At 32.3% G+C, this 12,150-nt stretch overlaps 1 protein-coding gene across 1 annotated transcript in view; it reads right to left on the bottom strand.

Annotated features, from left to right (window-relative positions):
* LOC145249734 (glycosylated lysosomal membrane protein B-like) overlaps positions 1-11,055 on the bottom strand; it is a 36,337-nt gene extending 25,282 nt beyond the window's left edge. Inside the window, exon 1 of the mRNA XM_080111635.1 lies at positions 10,798-11,055. Coding sequence (XP_079967761.1) covers positions 10,798-10,896 — 99 coding nt within the window. The 5' untranslated portion in view covers positions 10,897-11,055. The remainder of the gene's footprint in view (positions 1-10,797) is intronic.
* Between the last annotated feature and the right edge of the window lie 1,095 nt (positions 11,056-12,150).

The following is a 12,150-nucleotide window of genomic DNA, read 5'->3' as shown; positions in this document are numbered from 1 at the left end:
AGAAAGTAGATATAGAATCCAATTGTTAGTATTTTCCATGCCATTCTTTTGAAATTTAAATGAGAATCTTGGATCTAGGAATGTAGACACAAGTTTTTATCATTCAGATGGGATGAAAATTTTTTTCCATTGATTCAGTAAATTGTTCAGTGGTAAGGATTTCACTAAAGTCAGAAATATCAGAATTAGATTCGACAGCTTTTGAAAGAAATAATCTCGAAGCTAAAATTGTAGGTATTACCATTGATATGGTTGAAGTTCTGCAACTTGCTTCTTTGGTGATTTAACTGGGCAATTTTTTGTCCCCATTGGTAAATCTTTAAGCTAGGAATCTTATAGCATCACAAATTATCGTATGAAAAAAATCTAATTAGAAAAGTTTGGTTTGTGCAAATCATTCCGCTTCACATATATGCTATGAAAAAGTCCTTTCTGATTAATGTTTACCAAATAAAAAAATATTGTTTTCTGAAAAACAGTCAAGTTGGTTTGCTTATTTTAAGACTGGTAAACATTAATCAGAATGGGCATTTTCTGGGCATTCAATGTAAAGCAGAATGGCCCGCATCAATCGGAAAGAAATCATTTAAAAAAAAAAAAAAAAATTTTTTTTTTTTTTTTTAAATCGCAGCGTTAACTTGGAACAGTAGCAATACAAAACTAAAGATGTTAAAAAAAACAAAAAAAAAACAAAACAAAACAGTAGTACTTATGCAAAGAACTTTTTGGAAACCTATTTCTTAACATGTGGAGGAGAAGGTGTTTTTCTAACTAGTCTGTACTTTCACCTAACAATTTAATAAACAATACAAAACAAGTGAGTTGTACCACAAGCATTGGAGGACAACTGAAGTTTTTTCTCTATGTGTTTGACTGGGGAAGGGGTTGAGGAAACCACCTCAAATGGACGAATGTAATCAGTGCCAAGCGAAGAATTCAACAGAATCGCAAAGAAATACCAATTGTATAAATAATTATTATTGATACATGCAGCTCTTTTATTAAAATTAAATTGATATTGCACTTGTACGTTTACTTAATTACATCTCCATGATAAACAAAGTGAAAAACACTAAATAAAATTATTACATTCTCTTGAAAATACTATTTAAGGAGTACATGGTGTAAAGAGCCGACATTTGGATATAGCATTCTACAATGTGTATTGATTAGGTATGCATTATTCCAATCTGTATCTTAATAGTTTTTGCGATATGTGATTTCAAAATTAGTATATGTTTATGACATTTGGTACTTTATTTCCGCCACCAAAATTGAACACTTCAGCATTTTTATCGACTTATAATTAAGTTGAATTGTTTTTAAAAAAAAATAAAAAAAAAATAGGCATAATAATCATTATGTATAGAATTATATTAAATGTTCATATTTACTGTCATTTAATTCAGTTTTATTTAATGATATTTTAAAAATTGTCCATCAGTGCAATTTTGCTATTATAAATGATGCAATGTTCACTTTGCACACCTCAAAAATTAAGGCCGAAATTAAATTATAAATAATTGTACTTTTATTTCCTATTGTCTTCTTATACAAAGAGTGATGAAAACATCTTTTGTGACATTTTTTACTCGTTTTTGTTTTTTGTCAGTTGGTTTCAAAATTACCATGTTGTAATTTACACACGTCGATGATTCTTCACTCTTAGCAGGGTAGTGTATACTGCTGATCAGTGAAAAGTAGATGTAGAATTCAATTCTAAATGTTTTCTATGCCAATCTTAAAATTAATATTTGCATCATGAGTCTAAGAAAGTAGGCATACACAAGTTTTTATCATTTAGATAGGATGAAAATGTTGTTTCCATTGATAACCTAAATTGTTCAACAATTGTAAGAAGGGTTCCACTAAAGTCAGAAATACTAGAATTAGATTGGACAGCTTTTGACAGAAATAACCTCACAGCTAAATTTATAGGTATCATCGATATGGTTGAACTTGCTTCTTTGGTGATTTCTTCAAGTGGGCTCAAGAACTGGACATTTTTTTTCAAACAAGTTCTTATTGCCAAATTATCAACAGTTCACATTACAAGAGCTTTTCATTATACTTAATTTATTTTTCAGCATATATGTTGAATTCCACCATGTTGTCAGACCTTGAATTAATTTGTTTTTCCAAATCAAGCTGATCCTGTATTTCAGTTAATTTAATTGCTAATAGAAAGCAATTAAAGTGCGAATCTATTTCTGTTAGAAGTAAAGGTTGTCTTCAGTCTGAGTTACAATGTATGATAGTTATTCTAAATCACATTCTGACATTAGCACCCATGTTTGTTCTTGTATCCTGCAAAACTAAGAAAACTTTATTGAAGACTAGCGGGGGGGTACCCGGTGATGCCCGGGTGTCTTGAGGTAAATCAAAACTCCGGGGGTGGGGGTTAAATAATAAAATAAATGTTTTGGTAGGTAAGTATGAGAATCGAACCCGTAACCTTGAGTTGGAAATTAATGTGTGAAAAAAAAAAAAAACGTACTACTTTACCCATTGAGCCACGGCGACAGACAACATTAAGCAGGTTATTTAACTATAAAAACAGGCATGCACAATAAAAGTTAACTCTACTGCTTCCATTTGACCTAATTAAGAAGGTCAAATAGAAGTCACGCAGCGTTTGGGTTTGTTTACCCAAATTTAACTGTTTCTTCCCCCAACAGATGTTGGGGAGGGGGGAAGCAGCTCCCAATTGTCCAGAACTGTCTGATCAAAGCTGATTGCTTCTGGACGTTTTTCCCGGCGCAATGCCGAGAAGACGACATTTGAGTTTAGTTTCATTTTATTTATACTAAAAAGCCCAATCAACACGCGATAAGCCAAAATAGCAATAATTTTGTAAAAATCGACGTAAATAAATCTATACGCTACGCGGTTTCCTAATTCCTGGATATTATTATATAGGACCTATATACACAGTTTTAAGCGATAGTAATGAACCCGGGACCGTGTGCGAGAAAAGCCTTTTGAAGAAATACACGAAATGGTCACACACATTTTGCCTTTATATATATATAAAGGCAAAATATGTGTATAAAATCAGTATAAAAAGAGTATAAAATCTTTATATATATATATATATAAGATTTTATACTCCTTCAGAACATTGTGCAATTCTTCATTTATTCTTGCACCTGTATGTGCACCAGGAAATGGAAGAACTCAAAGCACAGCTCTGCACTGTCCAAAGTCATTTAAAAACCAATGACCTGTCAAACTCAGAAAGGGAACATTATCTTTTGCAGCTGTCCAAATATCTGTAGTTCATGAAATGCTGATTTCAGAAAGAGAAGTTGAATTTCTGTTTTACTTTCGTAAATATACCGGAAATTATTTTGCAGTGAAGTACTATAGACTTAAAATTGACAGAGTTATTGTGTAGAGAAATGTACACACACAGACACGTTCACTTTTATAGATATATAAATAGATTAAACAAAAATATATATGTACTAGCATTTCAGCCCGGCGTTGCCCGGGTGTTTGGATGTGTATGTTGAGCAAAAAAAAAAAAAAAAAAAAAAAAAAAAGTGGTAGTAGGAAGGAAGGCTCAAACCCGTACCGCGAAGGAGGACAAAAACCTGATGCCTTTGCTGTTACGACCACCACCAAACCGAAAGTGACGTAGGTTTAAATTAAGGCTACGAAAGGAGAGAATGATTTTCAAAAATATCAACGAAAAAAAGCGACCCCCCCCCTGTAGAACAGTGCCCAGTTGAAGGTGAAGATATTTATGTTTTTAGCCAATTTTTGGATATTTGTCATCTGAAAGGTCGAACTTCAAAACTATACTGATCTTGGTAAAATCAGTCGGCTCTGTCGAAAGTTTTAGGCAGATATGCAAACATACATACATTTATATATTGGTAACTAAAAATTTTCGACCCAAACTGATTAAAAAGCTTGCCCTATCTCTGAATACCCTTTATATAAAATTTCAAATATTTAGACCAGAAATTGTCTGAGTAATTTGGTAGAGACCGCAGAGGTCAAATTTTTTAAAACTTTGACCCCTATTATGACCCCCTTACAATTTATTGTTTTGGGCTCAAATCAAGTTATTAAGTTAGATCCATGTCCAAGGAACCTATATCTAAAATTTCAAGTGTTTAGACCTAAAATTGTAGGAGGAGTTTGGTAGCGTTCTCAAAGGTCAAATCTTTGAACTTTGACCCCTTAACAGACAAATTTCTGACCGAAAACCGACCGAAGATTTTCCCGAATCTCAATACCCTATATATCAAATTTCGAGTCTGTAGACTGAAAATTAACAGAGTTATTGCGAAAGAAAATGTACAGATACACAGACAGACAGACACGTTCACTTTTATAGATATATAGATAGATAAACACACACACACACACACACACACACAAATTAAAATATATTTAAGCGTATTTGACAACCGGACTAAACCGGGTGCCCCTTCCCGCCCCTCTAGTAAATAAATAAACTGACTGTTTATTTAGTGACAATAATTCAAAGTCTCATTGTTTCAGAAAATAATTGTTTCTTTTTTATTTGAAGCTTTTGTTACAAACGTACATCAAAATCCCCCCCCCCCGATTATAAACAAAAACATCCAAAGTCTAACATGTTTTACGTTTTAATTAGATTAGAAAAAAAAAAAAAGGTCAAAGTTGAAACCAGATTTAAATTTATGTAAATTGTGCCTCCTTTAAACGATTTCCACATCCGATTTCATTCAAATCAGAACCGCGTGACGACTTCACTTACACAATACATATTTGTAAATCTTACATAAGTATATTTTGTCCGTTTATCAGTAACAAACTTGTTTTGTTTCTTACATAAGTTGAAAAATTTGTCTCGTTTCGAAATAAGGTTTTAACTACTTTCATAAAATGGAAAATATAAAAATTTAGATTATAAAAATTAAGTTATGAGAAAACATTATGAATAGCAGAAATTATTTTAGAATCTATAATACTAGCCTGGATGCCCAGCGTTGCCCAGGTGTTTGGAGGTGTGTGTTGAGAAAAAAAGTGGGAGTAGGCAGGTAGGCTCGAACAGGTACCGCAAAGGAGGAAAAGAGTATGAAAAAAAAACAAAAAAAAAATGCGTCGTGTTTGTTGTTGCGCGCATCGCCAAACTGGAAGTGATGCAGGTTTAAATTAAGGCTAGACAATCAAAAAGGGATGACTTTCGAAAATATCGGTGAAAAAAGCGACCCCTCTCTATAGAAAAGTGACCAGTTCAGGGTGAAGGAATTAATGTTTTGGGCCAATTTTTTCGATATTTGTCGTCCGAAGGGTCGAGCTTCAAAACTATACCAATCTCATGAAAATTCGTTGGCTATGTCGAAAGTTATAGGCAGACATACAAACATACATACATTTAAACAGACAAGTGAGATCTATATTATAGAAGAGTATTCTTGTATGTATGTTAGTTTGTATGTCACGCTTTGAAAAAGGCCAAATACCATTTTTGAAGGCCAGATTTGGCTTTAAACGGCCAATTTGACAACCGTACACGTGAGAGTGACCTCCCTTTGATATGGCCTTGTTTTCACATATCATAATATGACAATTGTTGTAGAGATGTTAATTCATATTTGCTGTTATTGGGTTTACAGCACAAAAAATTTTTTTGCACTATCTGACAAAAAAAAAAAAAAAAAAAAAAAAAAAAAAAAGCTTTAATACATTTGATTTAATATATTTCTTATTCTGTGGAAGTCTTGCTAGCAGTTAATAATTTCCTAACAAATAAAGTAGATGTCATGATCAGAAATCAGATTTTTGTCAGGTTCTATTAACTGACAGATTTTCTTATAGAGCTTAAAATATTACTATAATAATTATAGCTTTGGCATGAAGTTATAAATATATAATTTACTAGCCTGGGTGCCCGGCATTACCCGGGTGTTTGGAGGTGTCTGCTGAGAAAAAAGAAAAAAAAAAAAAAAAAAGGTAGCCAGGCAGGCTCGAACCCGTACCGCGAAGGAGGAAAAGAACATAAAAAACGAACGTAGCGTCTTTGCTGTTGCGCCCATCGCCAAGCTGGAAGTGACGTAAGTTTAAATTAAGGCTAGACAATCGAAAAGAGGCGAGGACTTTCTAAAATATTGGCGAAAAAAAAACAAAAAAAAACAAAAAAAACACGACCTTTCCTGTGCCCAGTTGAGGGTGAAGGAATGAATGTTTTTGGCCAATTCTTTGATATAAACTACAGGGAGTACAAATTTCGTAATTAAAATTGTCTTTGTGGGTATTATTTTAACATAATTGACATAATAGTTTTTACCATAACCCAAATTTAGTTCAGCAAAAAGTGTTTGGTTCGGTTCAAATTCTGCAGAAGCACCGAAAAGTTTTATAATATCGAATTTGATTTGAATATACATCAGTAAATAGAGCAAGTGTTAATTCAATTCTCGTAACAGAAAGAAAACAGACGCAAGAAGTTGTCATTAGAAATCACTTTAAAATATAAATTTGGTTTGTTTTTAACAAATTGTACAAAGCTGCGGCTACTTGTACAGTTTAATCAAGACATTTAAAAAAAAAAAAAAAAAAAAAAAAAATGGAAATATGCCAAATGGCCGCCAAAGAATACAATGCATAATACATCGATAACTACTTATTTCTGCAAACTTTCAATGCGATTTCCGTATTCAGCATAGTCGAAAACTTATAAAAGTCGTCATTTAAAAGAAAATTGTAGAGGTGAGGTGGATCTAATCTAAAAAAAATACCCTTGCGATTTTCGAATTATTGTTATGTTTTATTTTATTTATTTATTTTTATTTTTTGGTTTTGGCCGGAGATTATAGTTATAGGTAAATTAATAACAGAAAAAGAAAAATTGGTGCAAGTCCAGTTTAGCACTTATGGCGATAAACAAAAATAAACAAGCTTTATCATGTACCCACCTCTCACGGAAATGTCGGTGTTTTTTCTCATATCGAAAAAAACAGTGAAATTTTATTTTGTGCTAGTGAGCACGTTTTTCAAATAGTCGTTTAAAAAATTCTTTTATTTAAAAAAATAAATGGAACTTAAAATATAAATATGGATAAATTCTTAACAATGAAGAATGGAACTACACATCGAATTGTTTTTTTTTTAGGTAAGTGATTTTTTGGAATTTATATCGATTTTTTATACTTGAAGAAAATTTTCGTTGGTTTTCTTCAAATCTTTAAAGAAAGTCGATTAAAAAATATTGCATAATTTGCTATTAAACCTGTTATTTAAAAAAAAATTTGGTCTTTGCTCCTTTAATTAAAAAAGAAATTAGAGCTTGAATTACATTTTTCAAGTAGTTATAAGCTTAGGCACCGCCAAAAAATGGCCGAAAAATCAAGTTGTTTTTTAAAATGAAATTACATTCATTAAAATCATTATTCCTGAGTAACTTTTTTTTTTCCAGAAAGATAAAACCCTGAATTTTATCATATAGAAAACAGAATAATGTAAAACTTTTTTAAATTAAATTTTAAATGTTAAATTTTCCCAAAAAGTTAACAATTGACATTTTTTGTCTTGCACAAAAAACGTACATAAATATTAAAAAAAAAAAAAAAAGAAGGTTTTTGAAATAATTTATTTATTTGTTGTCTAACTAAGATTTAGGATGATTTTCTATGAGAATATGCAAAAATATTATAATATAAGTACCTGGATTTCAAATAATTCCACTTATTCATATAGGCAACCAGTTACTTCGCGTCGATCTAGAGTCTAGATCGACAATGTTTACGTTTGTAGTTGATAAAAAGCAAACTATGGAAGACCAAACAGGCCAAAAAAAATTATTTTTCAGTGACGAAAATTTCAATGTATTATTAACGCTGAGGCTGGCCAGTACCAGATGGGTGACCATTTGTATGAGTTTGGTTTTTAATGTGTATGTGTGTGGGGACAAGCTCCCCAAAATGGGGGGGGGGGCAATTTAAAGCAGAATAAAAAAAATATATTTCAGCGCGTTTGGTCCACCATAGTCGAAAGGCGGCAAACGTTTTCAAACGGGATCGAAAAAATGATGCTATTTTTAACACAAAGGGCACAATATTTATCGATTTTTTTTTTTGTATCGCTTCTTCAAAGCATGCCCTGTTTAATAATGGTCATGCATTTTTCGGCTCGCTAAAAAAAATTGTTAATTTATTTATCAAAGATTTTAAAATGGCTTTTTATCGTATAAATATTAAAAAAAATTTGTTTTGTTTAACTTTAATTATTTTACTTAACATATTCACCGAATTTCACACTTCAAAACTCAAAAGCGGGATAATTAAACACAATCGAAGTTCTGATATTTAGATGTCAAAATAAGGTACGCAAACAATTTAAAAAATTTTTTTGGGTTTGTATTACTGTACAGATTCGAAAAAGTTGTCAAAAAACAAATATATAACAAATGTTATCAAAGGCAAGATAAGTTACTTTTCTACCAAACTGGATATATTTTTCGTGTTTTTATTCAATGTAACATGTTTATTCAGCTCGAAAACCATACAGTGTTTACCGATGTATTCGAAAATTCAAGATGGCGTCTCACACCCTCTTTAACACCGTAAGTATGGAAAAAGGTGTTATAAATAAAAAAACTATACAAAATACTATTAAAAACCCGCCGAATATATGTCTACCTATGTCACGGTAACATATATTGAGCGAGTTTTTAACAGTATTTTATCCGGTTTTTTATTTATAACATCTTATCCCACACTTACTGTGTTAAAGAGAGAATAAGACGCCATCTTTAATGTTCCAATACATCGGTAAACACTGTATGGTTTTCGAGCTGAATAAACATGTTACATTGAATAAAAACACGTAAAATATATCCAGTTTGGTAGAAAAGTAACTTATCTTGCCTTTGATAACATTTATTTGTTATATATTTGTTTTTTGACAACTTTTTCGAATCTATGTGTACATTAATACAACCCCAATTTTTTTTTTAAAATCTATAATTCTGTCCCTTACAACAACAATGTTTTGTTCAGTTTCAGATGATTATTTTAAGCATATTTGTACCCCCTCAAAACAAGGGGGGGGTTGTAAGCAAAAAAATATATATATATAAATATCGTTTATGAAAAATAAGTACACTGTTATAAAGTTCATTCTTCTCTTAATAATCGCTGAAAATTTCGTATTGATCGGATAATTATCTGATTTTTTGGTAGATTTTTAAAAAGACGGTCCGTCAAAAAGTACTTACCTGCCCCCCCCCCCAGTTTTGGCGGTGCCTATATAAGCTTGTAAAAATAGGAGGTCGAATTATTCAATTTTTTTTTTCACGCACTCTTAAAATTGGTTTCTGACACGACCCTGCTACTAGAGCACTCACTGCACGTTGCACGTATTGATCCGCGTTATATTTTAAATAATTAAAGTTTTACGATATGTTTTTATTAAATTGTTAGGTGAAATTACAGAATAGATACACAACACCCTCCTGTCCCCATGTTAAGAATGGCTTTCTAAATAACGTTATTTCAGCACGGATCGGATCAATGCAAATGCACTGTATGAGGAGTACCTTTTATTTTCTTGAATAATAAAAACCTACTCGACGAGAACCCGACCGTTTTTGTTTTAATAATTATTTTTTATTTAAAAAAAAAAAAAAAAGAAAAAAGAAAAGGCCACACACGCCAAAATTCTTTCCTGTCTTTTCAAATTAATGAAAGCTCCCTCGAACCTGATGCGTACAACAGAGCCAATGCATATTTCGCTTTGGGAGCCTCCGCCCTCCCTCACTCGTGTACGTACGTCTCATTTTTTAATGTCTTGATTAAACTGTACAAGTACCCAAAATGCATAAGCATCCTATTTTCATTAATTTTCTACCTTATCGCTTTTCGTAATTTTTGGATATGTTCATTACTGCGACATAACAATTCAGTAGATATCAGTGGTTTCACTTGAAATATTCTATTAAATGGAAGCGTCCAATTTTTCTTTTCCATTTGTTTTGTTGTTAAGAAACAAAATATGTGACTTAAAAACAATTTTTAAAATTATATATTTTTTTATGAGAGTTTGGATCATTCAGACCATTTTCATCTTGGTTTTTATTTTCACAGCATTTCGGCCGATATAATCTCCAACATTCGTTTTCGTCGTTATATTATTTCGACTCCGCACAAATTTGAAGTTTCGTAAACGAACATTGATAATTTCTGTTTTCGGGCCATCTTGCTTTATTCAGATTCTGAAGAAGATCGGAGGTTATATCGGTTGAAACGCTGTGAATATAATAACCAAGAGGAGGATAATAGACCGAAAATATACAAAAAAAAAAAAAGAAAAAAAAAAAGGGTACTTATACCGTGCTAAAATAACGTAATAACGTTAAAAAGCCGTTCTTAACATAGGCAGGGGGGTGTAATTTTTCTGTACTTTCACCTAACAATTTAAAAAATATCGGAAAACTTGAAAATACTATTTCTTTTTTAATATCACGGTACCAAAAGTGCATAAATATCAAAGATTGTTTGGAGCTTCTACAGAATGTGAACCTAGTAGACTTTTTTTTTTTTGTCGAAGTAAACCGTAAGCTTAGTTATGAGTAAAAATAAAATAAATTCGGTTCAAAGTCTGTATATTTGTCATTATTTACTTTTAAAGTAGATTGTTAAGGATCGGTTTTAAACAATCATTTAATTGTTTTTATATACAAGTGATTTTCGGATTTGTTATTGTTTGGACAGAGTGGTTTTACATCTTTTTAAATGGAACGTCAACGACCAATGAAATAATTTTTTTAATAGATATATATGATAAATTGTATTTATTTACCTTTCTGTGGTTCCATGTATCTTCGTCTGAAGCAAATGTTACCAAAATGGTGAGGGAAAAGATGAACAGTCGATAACTCGAGGAGAAATACATCCTCATGTTTTGCAAGTACGAATTTGCGGTGGAGAAGGAAGAATACCGTTTTATATGAATCTTGATTGTCACGTGACTGCTTCTCCTCCTCCTTCACTTCCTCTCTCTCTCTCTCTCTCACACTTTATTTATATTATTCTTTCTTCACCCTACCATGTCGCTTCCTCCCCTCCTCACTTTCCCTGTCTTATTATTCTTTTTTTTCTCCTGTCTTATTTTTTTTATTAATCTCTCTTTCCTCTCCCACTTCCTCCAGTGATAGTCTTCGTCTCTACCCTCTCCAGCCGTTTTATCTCAATTCTTCTAATTTTCTTTCTTCTTTTTCTCCTCACCCCCTACCTCCGTTTGTCTCTTTCACTTCCTATCATTCTCCTGTTTTTTTTTTTCTATTATTCTCTCTTCCTCCTCTCATTCCTCTTGTATTATTTCTATTTTCCTCTCTTTCTTCTTCACTCCCTCTACTCCTCATGTCTTATTTTCCTCTCTTTGTATCTCACTCCCCTTGCCTTATTTTTCTCTCTTCCTTCCACCATCTCCTCATGTCTTTTTTCCTCACTTTTTCTTCCACCCCTCTGCCTTATTTCTGTTTTCCTCTCTCCCCCCTCTCCTCTCCTCCTCACGTCTTATTTATATTTTTCCTCTCTTTGTTCTCCTCTCCTCCTCACGTCTTATTTTTATTTTCTTCCCCTTCCTCGCGTCTTATTTCTATTTCCGTCCTCTCTCTCTCTCTCTCTCTCTCTCTCTCTCTCTCTCTCTCTCTCGCTTTCTCTCTCTCTCTCTCTTCCACTCCCTTAGTCTTATTTCTATTCTCCTACACTCCCACACCTCCTCCTCCACCGCAAATTTTCGTTTAAGTTATATATTTTTTTTTATTCACTCTGAAAGTTTACAAACAAAACAGAAATAAACAAAAAATTAGGCAAAAAGCCACTCAAAGATTGGGGACAGAGGTGTCTATGGTCATCCTCGCCACTGTACTTTGGCTAGTCTATGCTGATCCTCCTAGCTAAAGTTTTCATTCACCACAATACCTCAAGCACACCGGGCAGGGGAAGAGTGTTTGTGTGTGTGTGGGGGGGGGGGTCGTCCTACCTAAGATTCCTAAATCATATCGTGTTTTTTAATTTTTTAATTTTTTTTTTTTATTTATAAGCAATATAATAAATTTGTAAACATAAAACAAAAATACGTCTCTGTAAAAGTAGTAAATCCTTGTAAAATTAGAAACTTCTAGAAAACAATTAAAAACTAGAGATAGGG

The sequence above is a fragment of the Euprymna scolopes genome, chromosome 28 (genome assembly GCF_053919585.1).
Source record: "Euprymna scolopes isolate OS-2025 chromosome 28, ASM5391958v1, whole genome shotgun sequence".
NCBI classification, from domain to species: Eukaryota; Metazoa; Mollusca; class Cephalopoda; order Sepiida; family Sepiolidae; genus Euprymna; species Euprymna scolopes.
The sequence above is the reverse complement of the archived record's forward strand: the minus strand, read 5'-3'. Positions and strand labels throughout refer to the sequence as shown.